General features: G+C 38.4%; 1 protein-coding gene across 1 annotated transcript; it reads right to left on the bottom strand.

Annotated features, from left to right (window-relative positions):
* Nucleotides 1-186: 186 nt before the first annotated feature.
* On the bottom strand, nt 187-20,728 carry tm7sf3 (transmembrane 7 superfamily member 3). The gene is given in 13 exon segments (XM_042511452.1): nt 187-2,445; nt 2,539-2,701; nt 3,843-3,943; nt 4,125-4,277; nt 4,382-4,462; nt 5,445-5,531; nt 6,058-6,235; nt 6,400-6,571; nt 8,637-8,757; nt 9,171-9,321; nt 15,059-15,213; nt 20,371-20,395; nt 20,398-20,728. Coding segments are annotated over 13 exon segments (1,701 nt in total). The 5' UTR covers nt 20,458-20,728; the 3' UTR covers nt 187-2,191.
* Nucleotides 20,729-21,941: the final 1,213 nt, after the last annotated feature.

The following is a 21,941-nucleotide window of genomic DNA, read 5'->3' on the forward strand; positions in this document are numbered from 1 at the left end:
CATTTTAGCCACATAAAAGAGTCACAGTTCAAGTGTTCGCTATATTGAGAGTACTTTCACTGCTTCAACTTCATGTCACACAGTGATTTCCAACCAGTATATACTCTCTCTTCAAAGACAGACTCCATTGAGAAAAACAGTGATTTAACCTTACTGAAAACAGGAGCTGCTCTTTACTTACTTTGTTTTTTGTGTTATTGTGTAACTTTGTTTTTTTAAAAGGTTTAATTCAGATTCACCAAAGTCACACAATAACACGAACTGACTAACTTAATGAAACAGATGTAGACAAGCAACTCCCATGTTCAGCGAGCTAAAATGACCTTTTTTGCAATAGAGTCTGGTGGCTCTGACGAGAACAGACACAGGGAAATGAAGCTGTTAATGCCTTCCCCATCAAAACCAAGCCCCCAGGAGGTGCGCCAGGCTCTGATGCAAATTTGACATTGTGGCCAAAAGTGGAATTACACTGTCCAGGGTGGTCATCTGAAGCCCACGGGCGCAAACAGACGTTTCCTCATTGACTTACATCAGGAAAGAGATGTCTGTGAATCAGTAAATATTTTTTAGTGAGCGTCGAAACATCCACAAAATGACTAATTTTACTATCTAGCCATCCAGTTTAATAACATTTGGAAAGTCTCAGAAAGCCAAAAGATGACATTTTTTAGACTACCATTCAAGCTAGCAAAGCACTAAACCGGAAATCAGTCGCTCTGCCTGCTGAAGTTAACTGCTCTGGCACACTTGATCCCACTTGGCCGCCGTAAGTCTCTAGTGCTCATGCCCGATGGACCAGTAGATAAGGATATCTTATTGTATTTTATACCCGGAAAAAGAGGTTGTTTTGTTTCATGCGCCAAAGAGCAGCTCTCATATCAATGAACCAGGCCCCGCCTAAATGGCTGTATTCAGACTTCGTTAATACATCCATGATTGGAAAAGGTTGACCAACGGAAAGGTAAGGTGGAGAAAATACTCTCAATATAACTATAGTGTACATTTGAACTGATTATTTTTCCAGTGGAACATTTTTAGGTGGCTAAAATACATTTTGTCACTGACCAACATCCACAGAAGTACATTGCTTAGCTTCTGTGTCTTACTTCTGTCTGCTCCTCCAAACTGGGGGCGTACTGACTGACATCTACTGTATGTGACACACTATGACTATGACTATGAATAAGTACCCCATACAACACCATTTCAAAAAATGTGAACTATACCTTTAAGATACACTGTATATCTCATTTAAGGGTGCAGTTTCAAACCACCCTACAACAAAATGAAGTCCTGAGTGGACAGTTTTAAAGATGCCAGCTGGTCAACAAAAAGTACAACTCAAATATTTCTTGCTTTGAGAACAATGTTGAATCAATCCACAGCATCCACAGATAAAAGCCTCGTTTTGTTAACTGTTAGTAGTTTGTGACTTTAGTGCAAGAAGCAATAGACACCAAAAAGCCTCGACAGCTACTTTTTAGACATTCAGAGATATTTCACAAGTTCTTCTTAAACAGCTTCAGTGATTGTTAGGGGTCATTTAAAGATCCAGTGTGTAGGATTTAGGGGGATCTATTGAAAGAAATTATACAAAATATTCAATATGTCTTTGTTAGTGTATAATCACCTGAAAAGAGGATTGTGGTGTTTTTCGTTAGCTTAGAATTAGCTGTTTATTTCTACATAGGGAGCAATTCCTTGCCCGCAGAGTCTGCCATGTTGCACCGTCATGTTTCTACAGTAGCCCAGAATGGACAAACCAAACACTGGCTTTAGATAGGGCCATTTGTGTTTTGATGTTACCTGAAGGTCACTTTAGGAGGGTTGAGAGGGTTTTCAGTTGGTTGCAATCTGCAACCTAACCACTAGATGCCACTATATCCTACATACTGCTCCTTTAAATATTAAATAAAAGTGACGTTCAAGAAAAAAAGTCACAGTCTTCTACAAAACGTTTAAGAGATTCACATCCCCCTGAAGAGTGTCAGTGATGTAACAGCATCTTGGTGTCAGTTCTGCTGCATTTTAACTGAGACCATCCTTCAATCAACTGAACTGGTACCTTGTCCCAGCACCAGTTATGAGGGACAATGTTCCTCTAGAAAATGCATCACAGGGATCTCCTACTCTCTGGTTCAGACCCCGACTGTACCTATAATTTGCCTTTAGACACAGACAGTGAGGGCGACTACAGTAGCAGAGGTGTGTGTTCTCCAGCTGGCTCCACCTTCTTGGTGAGCTGCCGCGCTCGGGCCAGGAGGCGGTTAGGCAGCGTGGGGAAGTGGTGGCTTGGGTCAAGGACGTTGGTCTCTCTGCGCTCGCGTTCCTGCAGCCACATGAGATACGGGCTGGGCGGGAAGAACGGTCGAGAGCGCTCCCGGTACAGCTGCATGACGATACCGCAGACGCCGAGCACCACCCACACCGTGATCATGACGTAGTCTTGTTGTAGGGATGAAGAGACAGAAACACAAGGTTGTGTTAAATGAGACCCAAGCATTTGGCAGTGTTACTAATATTCAGTTGTGAACTCACCGATGGTTTGGAAGGGCACGTCAGTGAACACCGCACTGTAGTTGTTGTTGAGGAAGCGTTTGAGGATGTTCAGTGTGATGTAAGACAGGCTGGTGTAAGTGTAAGCGTTGACAGCCAGAACTACAGCATAAGCCCCGACAACGCCACATGTGACGATGTTTCCCTGATGACAAAGAAATACAAAAAACATCACAGTTAGTCAAGTTATATGTGAAGAACATTCTTACTTTTTTAATTTACAATGAGCTTTTTATTGGCTAAAAAGCCTCTTAAGTGAAACACAACAAAAAAACAGGAATGCTGGCTTTTTGTAGGCAAATATTTGACCATAAGATAGTGCTGACATAATTTTTTTAACCTTTAAACCTAAAACGACATCAGTTTTCCTGTGCAGCCTTGAGATGCCTTTCGCAAGTATTTAAACCACTAAAATCTGATTTCTTTTTTTTTTTTAAGTGGAAAAAAGCAATCTGCAACTTGGCATGAAACGTCCTGTAGATTGCAAAAAACTATTAAAAGGTGACAAGAAAATATAGAAAAAACTTTATTTATACTTATCACAATTATATATTTAAAATTAGATTACAGATAAAAATCACATTACATTTTTTAAAATTTTATTTTAGCACTTTTTTAGGTCATTTTCTGTTTTTGTTCTGTCACTTTTCCTTCCTTTTTTACTAATTCTGGTAATTTTCTTGCAACTGTGTTTTTTTTGTTTTTTTTTTTAATTTCTTGCTAATTTTGGGGAGATTGCCTATGAAGTTGCACATCGCCTTCTTTCCATGTTTTTGAAAGAAATGAAGCCCATTTGCTCAGGTCATTTATTTAATTTATTCTGCATGATTGTACCATATCACAAATGTTTCAGTGTGCTGCCTATCATCATGTCATTTTTGTTATTTCCACTAGATGATGCCAAAGTAAAGAGCTTGAATCCTGCATTTGCTGTAGTGAATGGACTGAAGTGTTTTATCTGTTACCGCTCTCTTTTTTTAATTTTGCAAAAAAGGGAAGATCAATATGTGCAAAACGATACAAAACATAGTAAACAAGGACAGTAGTTGTGCAATAATCAGCAATGAAAAATTAAACAAATTAGCAAAGACCTCACAGACAGACAAAAAATAAATAAAACAAACCAAAAAACAAACTAATAATAAAATAATAATAGAGGAACAAATGAAAAGGACAGAAAAAAAGAGAGGACGAAAGAAAGTCTGTAGATGTGGTGGCCTTTAAAGAAGTAATTCAATGAGAGGAAGCTGTATATCTTTATGAATATAAAGAGGTGCATCTTTTACCTCTCTAGGCCAACGCACGAAGATAAGCGGAACCATGAGCATGATGCAGCAGAACGTCACCCAGAAAACCAGATCTGAGCGCCGGAACACATCCAGGTCACCTGAACAAAGATCACAAAACACACGTGAAACACACTCAGTGTATATTACACGTAACAGTCTCTAAAGGGACAGTTCACCCCAAAGTGCTGAGTGCAATCTAGCTCTGTTGTACTGGAGAGAGGGCGGATATCTCAAACACCTGGGGTCATGTTTGGGGACCAGATAGCTTTTTTTTCCTACCAAGAGGAGTGAAGAGGACTGTGGCGGCGATGAGGAAGCCAAGCATCAGTCCAACCACGATGATGCATGCCATGACTGAACCGAAACGCCACCAGCTCATCACCAGGAGGACCCCGCCCACCACACCGATCACTGCTGACACGGCCAGACAGACTGCAGAGAGACGGACACACACCAAAGTTGAGAGATTCTCATTCTGGGATGAAATGCAGCCTGGGGCAGTTTTTGAAATTTTACATGCAAAAAAAACAACTCACTATCATAGTCCAGTCCTGTGGTCCTTTTCATCAGCACAAAGAAGAAAAACGCTGCAAAGCTGAATCCCATGCAAAACATCTCTGCATGGCAAGAGACAGAAAAAGAGGACAGGTGAGAAGGAGACAACAGAGGCACAGAGAGGCTAAATAAAACAGTAACGCAATCATTCATAGAAACGGGCAATCTTCCGAATCCTGATGAAAATGTGTGTGCTGGATGTGGATGAAACAACACACTCCAGAAGAAACATCACATCCTCTGGAGATCTTCCAGAAGCTTTTGGCAGCAGCTGCAGATCACAGTCACGGGTTCAGTTTGGAACAAATACATTTTTGCATCACATGTGGAGGAAACCAAACGAGAGACAGTGTAGTTTCTGCAGTGCACAGCCGGTGATTGACTTATACTTGCAGATGAATGACTACATGGGATGAAGTAAAAGTATCAACACCTCTTTGCTGTACTGTGGCAGCACCACACCAGAGCTTTGCTTCCGTATGGGCCATTTTTCAGTCCCTATGAGGACATTTCAGACTCGCAAACATGACCTCTGACCCCATTTATCTATCCTGTTGACCCCGGAGTGAACTGTGTCCGGAAAAAGCTAACTTTAGAAGAGGCGTAACTTTCAGTTTGAGTTGAAACAGAGAGTTGCTTTATGGAAACTTGTTCACTCAGTAAACACTAAGAAAAGATGAAGCCATGCTGTCATTAACCCTTTGACATTGCTTTCTTTTCTTTTTTTTAAACATATTTGTAGTTGAGCATCAGCAGTATATATTATACATTCACAAGAGAAAAGGTAGATGTACAATGCTCTCTTTCCCTCCCTTATTATTTTTTGAAAACATAGGGAGAAAGGCAACTTGGCAAGAAGTGTTCCAGAAATTGCAAGAAATTAGTGGATTTGGATCTTTTTTTTTTTTTTAAATGTCTAAAAACTATATCTATAATCATCTTAATTACATATTATTTTTGAGCATCACTTTCCTCCCATGTCTTTGTATGAAATCAAGCCAATCTGCTCAGGTTTGACAGGATTAATTGATGATAATTACTCACCACATTTGAAGAACCGATGCCCGAAAAAGCAGACAAACAGGCCTGCCATGCCAGCGATGGTGAAGAACACCTTTGTGGATACTTTTCCTGAAAATGAAATATTTTTAATCATTAAATGTGTTCAAAGTAGAGTCGCTAAAGTTCAAGGCTTCTTTCACAGTGTTCCTTGCCTTTGTTGTTGTATGAATTTTTAAATGAATGTTTGATATAGTTTTATTTTAAGCATGGGCCCCTATGACTTCAGTTCATCAAGGATTCCTTCACTGTGGAGGCACACTCGGAAAACAAAGTTTTCCTCATGAATTCCCCATTATACAGGGAGAGTGACTGACAAATAGTCCTTTTGGGGAATAAGCATACATTAAATGTGATTTCAGTTTTTTTTTAATGCATTCTGTTCCGTAGATTTAGGATACCCTGAATCAGAAATACTGGAAATAAACTTGCTGAATGCAGTTAGCTGCCATCCTATCACAAGAATGTTCCATTAAAAAATGGTTTCATCAATAAATTAATCTATGCAAGGTTTTCACAAACCATTTTACCACGGAATTAAAGATAAAAAATCAAACAAATATGATAAACAGATCTGCAGAAAAACACAGGAACTCACCGAGTGTTTGACAGCCGTCCAGAGCGGAAGCAAAGCTGCAGGCGTAGGTGTGGACGGGGACGTAGGAGGCCGAGGTGTTCAACAGCGGGTCTCTGACGATGACCGAAAAGATGACGCCCTGACCAGGGATGGAGTTGAACATCACCATGGTCACATCTGATGATAACAGCGTCATGACCTGCAGAAGGACGAGGTGATGAAGAGTTACAGTAGCAAGCAGCACGCCTGTTTTACTATCATAATTTATCATAACTATTTTTAAACATGTTCTTTTTGATTCAAACATTCACAGCTAAAAGTAGGACATAAGCATGGTAAATGGTAGTGTTCTTGATGCCCCACCCGTCTGCCGTTCTCCATCATGCCCTTGATGTCGGCCACGGCATGAATGCCATTAAAGAGGCTGCGCTCTGATAGGTCGCTCTCAGGGAGGAAGTACTGGTAGACATCATACTGCAGCCGCCAACGAGTGTTGGCATCGGTGGATTGGTCGCAGGCTGGCGGAGTTTCTCCCCTGATGGAGAGCAACGACAGTCAGGACAAATCAAACTACCTGTTGGCTTTAGTTAGAATATTTATCTGTCTGGGGCTCTTTTCTAGTGTGATTTACAATAAATGAAAGGCTCCATGTCTATGATATAGTCATTAAGATAATGCAGTGCTCCTCACTTTGGCAAAAAAGTTTCTACTATATATGGAAACTTCATTTAACCCTTTGAAACTGGAGCAAATTGGCTTGATTTCCTTTTTCAAAACCATGGCAAAAGGACGAGCAACTCAAAGAGAAATGGCCCCAAAAATTTGCAAGCAAGCTTTTTATTTTTAATTTTTTTTAGTTTGCAAGGCATTTCTTGCTAAGCTGCTTATTATGCTTTATTCCCCCCATGGTTCTGAAAGAAATCAAGCCAATTTTCTGAGGTTTCAAACATGTAAATGCTAGAGACAGGCGTCTGAATGCAGCAAGCAAAAAGAAAACTGACGTAGATCCAGGCGTTAAAGGGTTAATGATATTTATGTTAAAATGCCATTTAACAAACACACTGAAAGCAGGCAGACAAAGAGTGTGGAAGAGGGCAAACAGGACAACAAAAGCGAGAGAGTGGGCGGGAGCGAGAGAATGAGTGTGAATACACTAAAACAGAAACGGACATAATGTGATTATATAAGTGTCATTCTTTATAACTCTGTGGTTTATCTGTGCACTGTGCTTACCGCTGCTGTGAACTAAAAAAGTGAATATGTGAATGCTGAAACCAGAGATGTAGCACAGCAGAGGTACAAACCTGCTTCATGCATACTAATATTTTTTTGCATGTCTGTTCATTCTTTTTAAACCTGTTATTTCTGCACAGTTGTAGAATTCTTTTGCACTAAAGTCGTCTAAGTCCAAAAAAAAAAAAAAAAAAAAAAAAAAAAAAAAAAAAGATGTACACTAACATCTTTATACTGTTTATAGAATTTGAATCCAGTGATAGCTGTTTAGGACTGTTTCCAATTCATGTGATCCACACAATTCCAATAACTCCAGAGCATAGTAACATCCAAAAGTAAAAATTTATGGAAAAAAAATCACTATTTTAATTTCTGCATTTCCTAATATATTCTAAAAAAGCAGAAACCCAAGAAAAAATAAGCCAATTTGAAAGAGCCAAAGTGAGTCAATCTCAATAAACATTACAATGCTCAACTTGAAATAAAAGTGTTTATAGACTGGTGCATAATTTAAAAAAAAAAAAAAAGATAAATGAAAAATAAATGAAATGCCTGTTTCTGCAAATGAAGCCTGTGTTTCTTTGAGTGCAGCTACTTTTGTCCCTTTTTCAGCATGATAATGTGACCGTCAAAATCCAGTTACACTTTTACACAAGTTTAACAGCACAATTGGGTATAATAGACAGCGTGGTAGGTGCAGTCATCATGTGAGCTCCTCATCTGCCATAATAACCAAAAACACCAGTCAGACACGTCAACCGAGTAACGTTTTAACTGAAATGAACAAAGACAGCCAATAAAGCCTTTATTGTTTGTTTGGTATTAAGGTGAATACAAAATTTGCCACATTTTATGCATGCAGTTTCCAAATCATCCTAACTCTGACACAATATCCCTCAAGCCATTTCTTTTCAACACAGCAGAAACTAGTATAAAGAACCGAAAACTGCAGGTAGAAACCATCTGTTCCTCAAAAGCACTAACCATTCGGATAAACAAAACCTGACCAGAGTTTTAAAAACATTTGGAGTGTGTGCGGCTGCAGACTGGCAGGCAATGACACAACAGGAAATGACTTAACAAGAGAACGAATCTTCTGTTTATCCGCCTCAAGACGGCTTTGTGACACATAACACATTCTTGAGCAAATCAAGCGAGTACTGTTAGCCACAGCGAGGAGGAGGCTGTCTGAGTGTGTGTCTGTGTGTGTGTGTGTGTGTGAAAGAGAGAGGTCATTTCCAAGCAAATAAACAGCAAGGTAGCTTGATGTACAGGTTCTGGCAGATGTGATTTAAGCAGAGTTGCTGCTGCCGACAGTTGAACAGGCCAAACAGGAAGTGAAGCAGGCGCTCAGTCTAATGAGTTACCTCTCATATCCTAAGTTTGCAGGTGCAAAACGGATCGTGGTCTCGTAGAGATTGTAGTGGACGTAGATGTTTGGGTCAATGTCCAGGTTGGACTCCATGTTACAAGCTCCAGGCACCGGATCTATAAAGGAACACAGTTATTAAATAGATGCTGTATCTGACATTTTTGATAAACAGAAATCAAAACACACTCCCTGGGGGTTTAGTGGCACAGTGCCATGTCAGGATGACTTGCTGTAAGAGTGTTTCAACACACAAGAAAGACGTAAGAGCAAGCATGCACAATCACTGCCAGTGCTCACTCATGGTCTGCACGAGCTTCCTCAAGTTTAAAATCACATTCAAGTTATGTTTTTTTTTTAGCCCGTGGCGAAAGTTACCGTGCAGAGTTTTTACGATCAGCAGCTGCAACTTCCTTGTTTCTGACTTCTCATGCAAAACGAGATGAGTCAAAACAAATCAGAAGAGAAGCACGCTGAAACATCTTTTAATGGCCTTACACAATCAGCAAATCTAGTGTTTAAGAGGACCTACCAGTGCTGGAGTATGGGAGGATGACCCCGGTGCCCGACACAGTGCTACCATCAGGAGAGGACAGGAACAAGGAGAGGGAGGCCTGGCCCGGCTGTAGAGCCGACAGGAGGCCCGAGTCCACTGCCGTCAGGGAGAGACCCAGATCTGGCATCTGAACCAAAGGGAAAAATCATCTTATCAGCACAAAATGGGATAGCAAAAATACAGCAAACCATGCTAAATGCAATTCATCCAGAAGGGGACATTCATTTCCTTAACAAATATCACTGCGATCCATCCAATAGTTGCCTTGGCATTTCACTAAAAAACCACAAATATCTAGCTCATTGTGGTGATAGAGGAGAAGTCAGAGGAACACAAAGAGTCAGTATGCTTTGACTTCAGGGGACCACGAATATCCATACAAATTTTTATGGTTATCTAGAGATATTTCCTTCTGGATAAAAATGGTGAGACAATTATCTGCCAGCCAGCAATAAATATTTTCTCTTCTGAAAACATCACTAAACACCTGCTTCTTTGTTCATGGATTATTTACTGTGTTATTAATGCCTCAAGTCAGTGACATTTTTAATGGCTGAGCTTATGATAACCATCATGAGACTGTGACTGTGACTGTGACTTGTGACTGTGTCCTTCAACTGAAACACACTCTCTTTAATATGTGGAAATCTTCTTTAGAACAAATTGCATTAGCTGCTGATAAATTCGATGAAACAGAATTAATTCTGCTCAAGTGGGGGGTTCAAATAAGTCCAAGGGTTCACAGACAAATGTGGAGATGTTAAATTTTGTTGTCCACAAATCCCATGAAAAGATTCCAACAACAACATATGTATCTACAAACATGTAGATACATATGTTCTTTTGTGCCATAGAGCTCCACTGTGTCTCCATCTATGAGTCATGCTGTTGCACTGGTTGATTTTTCTTTTCCTATGATGAACCTGGGCACTGTGGTTTATTGCCAATAGCCAATGCATATTAATCTGTGGCTGAAAAAAAACCCCTTAACCAGTGTTTATTCATTTTCAAGGGATTGCTAGTGTCCTATCACTGTTACACTGATAATACACACATCTATTTCTCTGTCAAACCCAACAACCTAAAACAAGTGCCCTCCCACCATGATTGCTAAGCTGCCACCACCGATTAGATGTCTCTTAATTTCCTCCACGTAAACGCCTGACAAAGCAGAAATTCTTTTAACTGCTCCTGATAACTTCTGCAGCAGTTTATTTGTTTATTGGCCCACTTAACTAAAATATAAAACCTATAATGAATCTCTGCATCATCTTTGATCAGTAAATGACCTTTGAACATCATGTTACTAAGCTCATCCAGTCATTTTTCCTTCAGCTAAAAAATATCTCAAAAATCAGATGTGTTATGTCTTCCACGAAACATGAACTGTTAATTCACACTTTCATTTTCTCCCAACTGGATAATTGGAATTGCTTCAGTCTAGCTGGATCAAAGTTATTCACAAAGCGTCTTTTCCCTTATGAGAGCTCCTAAGGGGAAAAACTGTTGGACTTTTAAGGTTCTTGTAAGAGTTTCTTATGCATAGGAGAAAATGGCAGGAACTTAAAGAGGTAAGAGAATTATTCTCAATATGCTGAATGATAATGGGTTAATGAAATGCTACAGATTAGATAGTGCAGTGATAATGTTTATGTTCAATCTCATAAGGAATACGTTCACCCGCCCAATATAATAAAGGTATAGAAATAAAGTGATCACAGCACTAATATATTTGAAAAACTGGGAATATGCTACAGTACGGCAGTGATGACTACAGTCTGTCTTAAACTTCCATCAAAGGACTGATCAGTCAAACAATGACACCACTTTCACGGTCTCATATTGTGATGCAGTTCATTTCATGTCCTCTGGATGTCCACACCTTGCAGACTCACAAAGGGTGTAACTGTGACAACCTATCACATCTGTTAAAGAATGTGCCATACCTAGCAGCGGGGTCAACCACCTCCTTACTAAGATAAAACTTTCTGTCCCCTCCTTGCTCATAGTTGGTCTTAGACCTCTCCTAAATCACTTCTAAGCTAGGACCCCTTACTTAAAGTTTTTAGGCCAAGTTAGGAGGTCTAAGAGTATTCTCATAACGTTTGTGAATACAACCCGTTGATGTCCTCGTTTCTTATTCTACTTCTCGCTCACTCTGATCCTCAGATCTCGGCCTCTCATCCATCCCTTGCTCCAGCTGCCAAACTAAATGTGATCATGCATTTGTTTTAGCCTCTAGAACCTTCTTCCCCAATCTATCAGATTTACTGTATACTTAAACTCTTAAAAACCCACCTTTAAAGGCAAGTCTTTCTATAGATGATCTTCATGTGTTATGTCTTTGGGCTAGTTTTGTCCCTTTCTCATTGTGCTTTGTTCTATAATGTAATTTTTTCTATTGCACACAAATTGTGATTAACTAGTAATAAATAGCATCGAATTGTTAACATTTAAGACTGGTATCAAAGTCAGACTTGTGATATTATGACAGAGAGCAAGGTCAAGATATCATTTTCAGGGAGCATACCATTTACTTTGCCACATATTTTTTAGTTTGCAAACACTGAATTACTGCAGTGTGACGAGCCCGGCTGCATCGAAACACTGCGCCCACATAATATGACTCTCAGTCCAACTGCTCATACAATAACTCCATTGTATGACCCTCGTCTTGCTGTTATGAGACAGCGCTGGGAGTGGGTAGAGATACTCCATTCGATGTGGTTTTTACTGGATTTATTTAATACACCACAGCGGTAGAGCTACTTCAAACCATTCTAATCACAAGTGTGTAAAGGATTTTCAGCTTAATGTGACTTCTCATTAGTCACCAGAGGGAAACACTCACAGCAGCGATTCAGCCTCGCACACTGTGTTTTCGAAGGCTATTCGAAAGCTATTCCACTTTCCATTTTAAACATGCTGAAGTTTATCTGGTGGAGTTTAGTACATGTGGTTAAGAAATGGATAGTCAGCATTGGTAGAAATAACCACACTGACTGATAAAGTAGAAAAAGAGGATCTTGTGGTTTACCGGTTGCTGCTACCATCAGGCAGACGTTACAGAGCTATGAAAACACGGAAAAACAGATTAAAAGACAATTTTCACCCTAGAGCCATAACTGCGCTTAACATCGCCCAAACTTTAAGTGTGGATTTGAAACTGTGCAGTGTGTTCATGCGAGTTGTGAAAATGTCTTGTTTGCTTGTGTTTTCCTTTTCTTTTTTCTTTTTATTATAGTTTTATAATGAGCTTTAGAGTCATTCTTATTTATTATAATTATAATATGTTTTTTTGCACTTGGATGGGGATTGCATCCAATTTCGTTGTACATGTACAATGACAATCAAGATATTCTATTCTATGAGAAAGTGATAAAAATAAAGGGGACAGAAATATGTGAAAGATAATATAAAGTTAAGTGTGTTGTAGTATGCATGTTCAGCCTTTATGAAACTTTCTGTTTCAGTTTAAAAACTCACTTCCTGTTTTTCCTCCTTTCGGAGAAGTGATTTCCTCCATGTCAAGTTCTGCCACTCGGGAGACATTTTCTACCAGTGAGAAACAAATCTGTTTTCCTTTCTCTTGCTTTCTGCTGTTTCTGTCATCAGAAAAAATAAACTAAATTTGTCTCTCCGCCCGTCTGTGCAGCGTGGATCCAAACCGAGCCGTCTCCTGAGACTCCAGGGACCGACGCCAGAAGGTTTCCCCCCCAGGGCCGTCCTGTCTGCTGCTCATGACCAGTGGACTGTACATCAGCTGACTGCCACTTCTCTCAGTGGGTCAGACGACCTCGCTCACAAAGCCTCATTCATTAATCAGAGGGAGAACTAACTGCTCATACAGTATGAAGCATACCTCGATTGTCACACTTTAGTTCGCTTTTTTTTTTTTTTACTGTTTCCACCAATAGAATCACTCGATTAAGGACGTGGAGAGCTTCAAGAAATTGATAAGGCATTTGTTTTACTGATTTAACCGCACTGAGCTTTCATCTTGCTAGCTCATTTTCCCGCCTCTACTCTACACATCTTCACAAGCCAATTTTAGAGTGGAGTCATGCTCAGTGCCATATCTATACCATGAAGAGCACAGCAGCAAGCGGTACAAAGACAAGCGCTGGTAAATGCAGAGCCAGTGGCAACAAGACTGGAAACAATCAGCTACATGAGCTGTTCCTGTACCGGCTGTTTGGGTACTGACTACTACTACTACTACTACTACTACCCGAGATAAACAAACACTTAGCTACAATTCTACAATTCTACAATTTCATTTAGCAGACGCTTTTATCCAAAGCGACGTACAACACAAGCAAGAATTTAGACTTAAGGAAAAACCCTTAGTAAGAGCAAAAAGTGCTTCAGGTGTGATTTGGTCACAGGTATTGCCGTCTAGTGGCAGAAGAAGTGCCGCACAGCCCCCCCCCCCTTTTTTTTTTTTGAAACCAAAGTAATAACCAGTAGCGATCTCAGCATCTGAGATTCATCAATCTCAGTATCACTACTTACGATGACAGTCAACATACAACATCACACAACTAGCTACAGCGACTCACAGAAATCTGGGGAGAAACGCACAATCCTTCAGCTTAAAATAAGGTGCTGTGTCCTCAGATGGGAATTGGGGATTTTATTAACACCAGTGCCATTACAACTATTTTACTGATGCATGATTAGTTTTCTGTGTGTAAAGAGTCAATTACGTGGCATTCTTAGAATTTAAACCCACATTTTGGCATATTGCTTATTGTTTTTCTGCACTTTATTGAAATGATCACTTCACAGATATTACAGGTATAGATATTACATTACAATTCGAATGGATTGGACCATGTGGAACTGAATCTCACCTGGAACCAGGTCTCGATTCCTGTTGCTTATCCGTCCAGTTGTAGCATTTCAGTAAACGGTTTATCTTATCCATGACGTGTGCATAAAAGTGACAAAGCTACACTTTAAAACTGATTATACCAAATATATTCACGATCAAAAGAGGATATGTGTTCAATTATTTAGCTGCGCTGCTGAAAACAAAGCAGAGACAACGAGTGCTGTGCACTAATATAAAGATAGAGCAAGTGGCCAATTAGCTTAGTTAAGCACAAGACTGGAAACGGGAGGAAACAGGTTGCGTGACTACATCTGAAACAAAAAAAAAAAAAACGATATCTTATTCTTTTTTGGATAGATTAAACAAATACAATATAAAATGTTAATAAGTAAGCTTTGCATGTGCTTCTAGGTAATTTATTTTTAGATTTAACCAGAGCTAGGCTAGCTATATACCCCTATTTTGAGGCTTTATGCTAAAAAATAACCAGCTGTTGGCTTAATACTTAGTGTACAAATATAAGAGTGGTATTAATGTTCTCCCCTAACTCTCCATAAGAAGGCAAATACTTCCCAAAACGTCAAACTGTTCCTTTAACTTAGCACTCTTCTATGTATATATGTCAATATTATATTTTAGAAATACTCCTAAATGAATTTGTGTTGTTTGTGTTGTTGTTATCAGTATTTCATGACTTCATCCAACTTTTTTTTATTATTTATATCAAGTGGAATCATCTGTTCTGTTGCAGCTTCTCAACCGCAAGTTCAAGATATTTTTCTGTAATAATATCAGTACAATGATAGAGGCCGCTTCATTGCTATTCTGTTGCTAGGGAAACGGTCTGTTTATTTCCTGTCAGCTACTGCATTAACAAACACTGCAACACTAGAAGTTTTGGTGTTAGAGAAAGACTGTAGGAAGTGTTGCTCTGCATGTCATGTCCAGACGATGAGGGAAAGACACGTCTGTCACAGATGATACTTCAGTGCTCAAAGCTGAGAAGTATACGTCAGCTCTCTCTCACCTTGGTGTAGGAGAGCGTGGCGTTGCGGTGCTGCGTGTGGAACTGCAGGGTGATGAAAGCGACGTCCGCGGGGATCCTGGACACCACGGCCTGCACCGTCTCATTCTGGGAGACGCTGACATTCTGGAACGTTCCCGGCAGGAAAATCACCCGGTCTGAGACAGAGAGGGAAAAATCTGATTAATCTCATGATTTCATTGTGATAGATTGATCATAGTGTGCAGCCCATAAACCACTCTGCTGCAGTGTCCTCATATACCCTGAACTGGACAAGCTCACGTTGCATGTTCTGTATTAAAGCTGTGAATCTTTGATCACAAATACAACAAATATGTTTCTTCATTTTTGTGCCAGCAATCAATACCTTTGAAGTACTTGTAGCTACGCATATGTTGCCATTAAAAAATTAATAAATAAAAACAGAAAAAAATATGTGACAGTACTCAGACCATGATGGGACTCTTGTTTTTTTTTGTTTTCTTAAAAAAAAATTTCATTGGAAGAACAATGCAAGGCATATAAATCACAGAGCACCCAAGCGTTTTTCCACTTTTTCAAAGTTTTCTCCCCTCCCCCACCCCAAAGACACCGTGACAGAAATAAAGGCAGTAACAGAAATCACACTAATGACAACAATCATGACAAAACGTATGGGTTGCAGTGACACCAAAATGACCAATAACCTACACATAAGATAAGAAAATAATGAATAAATATTCAGATAAAAATAACTTAAATAAAGAGAAGGCTCTGTTGTCACAACAAGGTAGTGAGGTCAATATAATTTAGCGTCTCCAAATTTTTATAAAAGAATAAAGAGAAACTTCCAGGGAAAGTGAGTTTCTCCAATCCGGTGGACAGTAAAATGTCTTTCAACCACATTTTTGAGTAGTAGGCTGAACAGGTTTCCATTTAAGGTTATAAGTCGCCTTGCCAACAAGGTGGTAAAGGAAAGGACATGTTGCATGCCTCAAGACAAATCCAGGCTGTAGAGGAACTCCAAACAAGGCAACGCAGTGTTAATACAATTAAAAATCTCACACCAGAGTATATTAAGCTTCAGGCAAGACCAGAACATGTGGGTGTGATGAGCTGGGGCTTGTAGACACCTATTACATGAGTCTGTTAAATTAGGATAAATCTTGGAGAGGCATGCATTGGTGTAATGGATGATTTTGGTTTTAAGTTTTAAGTAAATAACAAAAAATGAATGCTTGGAAACTAATGAGATGGTCAGGTAATTAGTTCTCGCTCTCTCATGGTCTTTCCAAATCGAAAGACCACGAGCATCGTCACACCATTACTCATACTACTACTAATTAAAGAAATTAAGTTTGTATTCTGTTTCATTCAATCTAAGTTACGATGGAGCAGAATAAACGACTGATTGTGACGGACAGCAGGCAACATACAGCCAACTGTAGATAACCTGAAATCAGACAGCACCTTTGATATTTGGTGCTGAGCCAAGTAGGTGACCTAAAACCAGGTCAGCAGCACATCAGGGAGGGATCTTACAGAAAAGGCTGAATGAAGAAGTACGCTCCGTGTTGAGTAATGAAAGCTACACCGAGGCATGTGAGCATCATTTGTTTAAGTGCTTGAGGGAAATCTAGCAACGCAGTATAAACGTCCTCAATTTTGCAGTGGGCTGCAATCATTTTTAATATATTTCCTGGCCTATAAAGCAAGGAGAATGTAAGCAACATGACCATTTTTGTTAGATAAAAAGTTAAAAATATTTTTAAAATATATAGTCACAAATTGTAATACATTCAGTAAAATACTCAAATAGAAGTTGTTTGTCAGTCCTACTTTAACTTCAATCTTCTGATCATGTGCTCGTCATTTTTTTCCAGTTTTTTTTTTCAATTTAAATAAAACAGCAATAATTGATCAGCTATGGATGTATTAACTCTTAAGTAACCGTCAAGTATCTGTATGAGTGGAATGTGCAGAAAAGCACGCTTGATCTGCTGTGTGACACTGTGACAGGTCAGGTGATCATTCTGCAACAGCAATGATCCACTCAGCTGAGAGGCACGTGCAGTTAAAAAATGAGAAAAAAATCTATGGCAAGTTGTGTTTTAATAATTATTAGACTAATAATACATTCTTAAACATCTGTCGATAGTAAATGTTACCGTTACCGAAGCAACTTTAACCCCTCTTCTGTTTGGTCAGCTGAGTCTGTTTAAAAAAGACATTCTGAAGCTCATCTTTAAAGACTGGCGGTCTGTGTACAGGGCTGTAATTTGTTTCTGACTTCTGTTTTTGAATGACTTTTCTATATGCATATATCATTTTGTCAACTTGGTTTTAAAAGATGCTACATAAATGATAATAATAATTATGCTAAAAATAATAATAATAACAATAATAATAAATAATAATAAGAAGAAGAAGAAGAAGAAGAAGAAGAAGAAGAAGAAGAAGAAAATGTGTTTGTATAGCACTTTTCATATTAAAAGACAAAGAAGACATAAAGACATTATAAAAACCCACATGTAAAAATAAGATAATATCAGAATAGAACAGAATGCATCTTCACAAGGATAAAACCCACTAGAAAATAGTAGAAAAATAATATTAAAATAAGGCTAAAAATAGCCTGCATAGAATGCATAGATTGCATAATGTACAACGGAAAATAAAACCCACTGAGATAATATTAACAAAAATAAAGCTAAAGATATTGTGTATAAAATTAAGAAAAATACATTTTAAAGAGGTGCAGCAGTGTGAAGCAAAATGCAAGTCAGAGCTAATAAAGGCTAAAGTGAAGAGATACGTTTTTTGTTTTATTTTAAATATATTTAGCAAATAAAATCTTTCTAACTTAACACAATCTGGAAGACACTTCCCCACACAACTATTTCAGCAATCATTTAGTCCTCACATCGTCTGCACACAAACCATCAACTCAACGCGTCACTGTGAGACTGAACTTTTATTTCTCTCTCTCTACAGCTCTCTCTCCATCACAGATTTCCTCAAAGTTTGAGGAAGTGTTTGCTGATAGCTGCCAGTTTGCAAATGAACACAGCACTTGCACAACACGACCTTCGACCTTTTCAGAATAGCTAAAACCCATTTTCAAATTTGCCGCCGCCTGTAACCAACCGACGTCTGTTCACACATCGGTTGTGCGTATTTAAGTATTTGTCCAAAGATCACATGAATGGTCTTTTTGTATTTGTATGTTTGCTTACATATGTTTGTCTCTCAGACGGAGAGGAAGAATGTCAAGTATGAAAAGTAAAGCTGTGTAGATTAATCACAGGTTACGCGTGCTGACTTATCCATACTGACTGTTTGCAGGTCAGACTCCAGCTGAGGAGTGACCTGCTGCCTTGATTTGTCTGACACGTGAACCAGGGAAGCTTGTGAGAGGTAGAAACCATAGTCCAGGATATATACCCAATCTTATTTTATGGTCGTTACGACACCAACACCAGTATCGAAAATTAACACTGGCTAAAATGCTGGATCAGGTATTGGCAGGGTTCCTGCAGCTTTAAGAAAGTGGAATTTAATACTTTGTAAGAGTTTTGAAAGCTGCTGGAATTAGACTTAAGACAGCATTTTAGTAATTTAACAGAAGCTAAAACTGAAGGGAAAAAATAAATCAGTAACGTGAGACAAGGGAGATTATTGCAACATAAAATATGAGTTTTTGGTGAGGTCTTCTTGATCGTACTTCGAAAAACCGTACTTCCCGTGTCTTATCATTTTTATGACTTTTAAGACATTTAATTGCAATTAAGGTGTTCAGTTCCTTATAAGACTTTTTAAGGATCTGCGGCTCATGTCAAATTCAAAGTTAGTAATGTTAGTGCTTCCCTCTTGAATGGGTGGTGCCTTTAGGAGGTGCTACAGTTATTTCTTTGGTCCCAGTGGAGAGTTTAGTGTCCCTTGAGGGGCTAAATACTATTTCAGAGTCTTTTCCACCCTGACAAAAATTAAAATTAGGTGAAGAAACACTTGATATTTTGAACAAAGTCTAAATAATTTAATACTAACAAAACTCCCTGGTTACTTAAGCCTAAAAGCTATGATGTATGAGCATCAAGCCAGTTTGTTATTTCATATGAACCTGCTGCTGCTGGTGTTTTTCTGTACAGCAAACTTTATTTACTTATCAGAGTAAATACTCTTGACTCCACTTGTTTTCATAACCCAATTCATAACCATTTGTTTGGATTCCAAGGTCTCAACATTTTGACACAATTAGCTGAACTTTTAGCTGAACTTTAAAAAAAAATAAATCACAGTTTTTTACTCTTCTATGCTGAATTGCACAAACACTTTATATGATGCAAATGCTGTTATACTGCAATACATGTCAGTTAGACACTAACTATGATCTAAAACTAGTTAAGATTTATATGAAATATCATAGGGAAAACATTTTTTAGTCAGAACTGCTCTTTGATGGCATAAGAAACATCTCCTTAAAACTGATATATATCCTGTTAAACCACTGAAACGTGAATCAGTATCAGCAATAAGATCAATAATAACATCGGCAATAAGAAACTTGTCAGGTTGAATGTTGTGCAAATTGCATGAAATAATAGTAAATGTTGACAAGAAAATGACCTAAAATGAGCTAGCGAAAGAGAGAAAGTGAGGGAGAGAAAGACATAGAGTGAGTCATCAGAAAATGATCAAAACTAGAAAACATATAATCGTGTAATTATTTATATTCATTATTTTATTTTATCACTTCTCTTCCAGGTCATTGTCTATTTATTTATTATTATTATTTTTTTTTTTTTTTTATTTTTTTTTTTTTTTTTTGCTCAATTTCAGGTAATTATCTTGAAGGCCTAACTTAACGACTACTTTGCTAATTTTGTGGCTCACTTCTTGTTAAATCGTTGTTGTTTTTGAATTCAAATTTAGCTTATTTGCTCCGATTTCAAAGACATAAAACGTGTAAAATATAAGCCCCTTTCTCAAACCCCATGACATTACTTAACTGACTTAAATTCACTGAGGTTTGCAGGACTTGAGACTTATAAAATAGACTAAATAAACATTGAACCCGGAGTGTGTTTGTAAGAAATGATGATATTAACTGCTAGCTACCGTTAGCTAAAGCTACTCAACAATAACAAGTTCAGCCGGATGACACTTCAGTGATTTAGCTACATGAAGGAATCAAAAAGCGGCCTTCAACCTGTTAACGTTACTTGTTCCACGACGTAAGCTACTATATAGCCCTTTATTTGTCGGTTTCAAAGACGAGGAAAGATAAATAACGTTGCTATAAGTGAAAATACACCAAATTTACTGTCTCTACTCACTTTCCTCTTGGGCTTGAACTTCACACACCACAGCAGCAGCAGCAGCAGCAGCAGGCGGGGGAGCGGACACCAAATCCACCGAGACATCTCCCTCTGCTTCAACAAAACGCCTCTATATTATAAAATCATTTATAACATCGCATTCTCCTGTGTTTGGGTGCTAGAAGTCCCTGCAATCTCCAACGCGACATGCTTGACAGGACAGAGCAGAGAGGTTTTGCAGGACAGTCTTCTTCTGCCGCTCTGACGCCTGAGCGATGTCTCTGCGAGAATCTCGCCGTTTGTCCCGCGATAACTTACAATCCCCATAGTAGAATACCAGAAAGAGGGAATTCTCTTAGAAACTGAAAGTCCAGTAAATTATTTATGAATAACTGATATTGCACCACATGTCTGGGCGATTCCACCTGCCATGCCATGTTACTAAGTGTCTTAAAACAGCAAGAATATTTATAATAATATGGGCGAGACAAGGAGATAATGTGACCAGTGTGATTTCGGAAAAAAAATCAATCATTTCATAAGCAACACCCCTGCTCTGATGTAGCTCCCAAACTTTAAAACACAACTGCCACCTAGTGAGAAAAACGGACACACACACACATACATTTATTTAATGCGTGTATATGACACAGTGTGTTTTGACATAAAAGGGAAAGCACAAGTTTAAAATAGCAACAATAACTCTTTGAAACCTGGATCGTCTTTACTTTTCTTGTGCTGCATTCAGATGCCCTTCACAAAGTTTTCAATATATTTGAAATGGTGCAACTTCTTTGAAAAAAATGAGGACAAAGGCAGTGTGCAACAACAAGACATGTCTCGCAAATTGCAAGGAATAAGTAAATTTAGAAAATTTCTTTTTAAAAAATGTGGGTAAAAATGTAGGTAAAATGGCCATAGAATTGTGTTTTTAAATATCACAAACATATATATTTTTTTTATTTTAGATTCTATTTAAAATTTTAAAGCATTTTTTTCAGGTCAGGACTTATCTAAACACATTTTGCAGCCACAACTATTCTTATACTGTTGCTCTTTTACTTCTTTTTTAACACTTTTTTTATTGATTCAATCATTTATTTATTGTAGAAGTGACTAAACTGTTTTTTTTTTTTCATAAAATCACTGGCTACATGCAGTGCAGAGTGTTAATTAAAAACGTATCATCCTAATCTCATAGGCAAAGAAAACTCTCTCTTCTCTTTAAAAGCACTGATATACATCTGATCTGTTATATGGCTCTGCCAGAGAAACTGCTGTTTGAGACTCACACTGAGCAATGAGTTAAAAGAAATTCACCGGGGGAAAGTATTATCTTTTTTTTCTACAACAATGAAAGGATAAAATCTTTAAAGACCAAAGATACACAGAGCCAGATGACAGTGCTGCTGATGAGCCACAAGGGAGGAAGATTTGTTCTGCAGACTCCTCTACATTTAAAAGAAAGGCAATACAGACACAGTCCATAAAGAGGTGAGGGGATATAGAAATATGGGCATTTATGAAAAAAATCACATAGTCTACATGTGCAGTGTGTAAAACAAATAAATATATCTAACGTTAAAGAT

Source organism: Plectropomus leopardus, chromosome 22 (assembly GCF_008729295.1).
Source record: "Plectropomus leopardus isolate mb chromosome 22, YSFRI_Pleo_2.0, whole genome shotgun sequence".
Lineage (NCBI taxonomy): Eukaryota > Metazoa > Chordata > Actinopteri > Perciformes > Serranidae > Plectropomus > Plectropomus leopardus.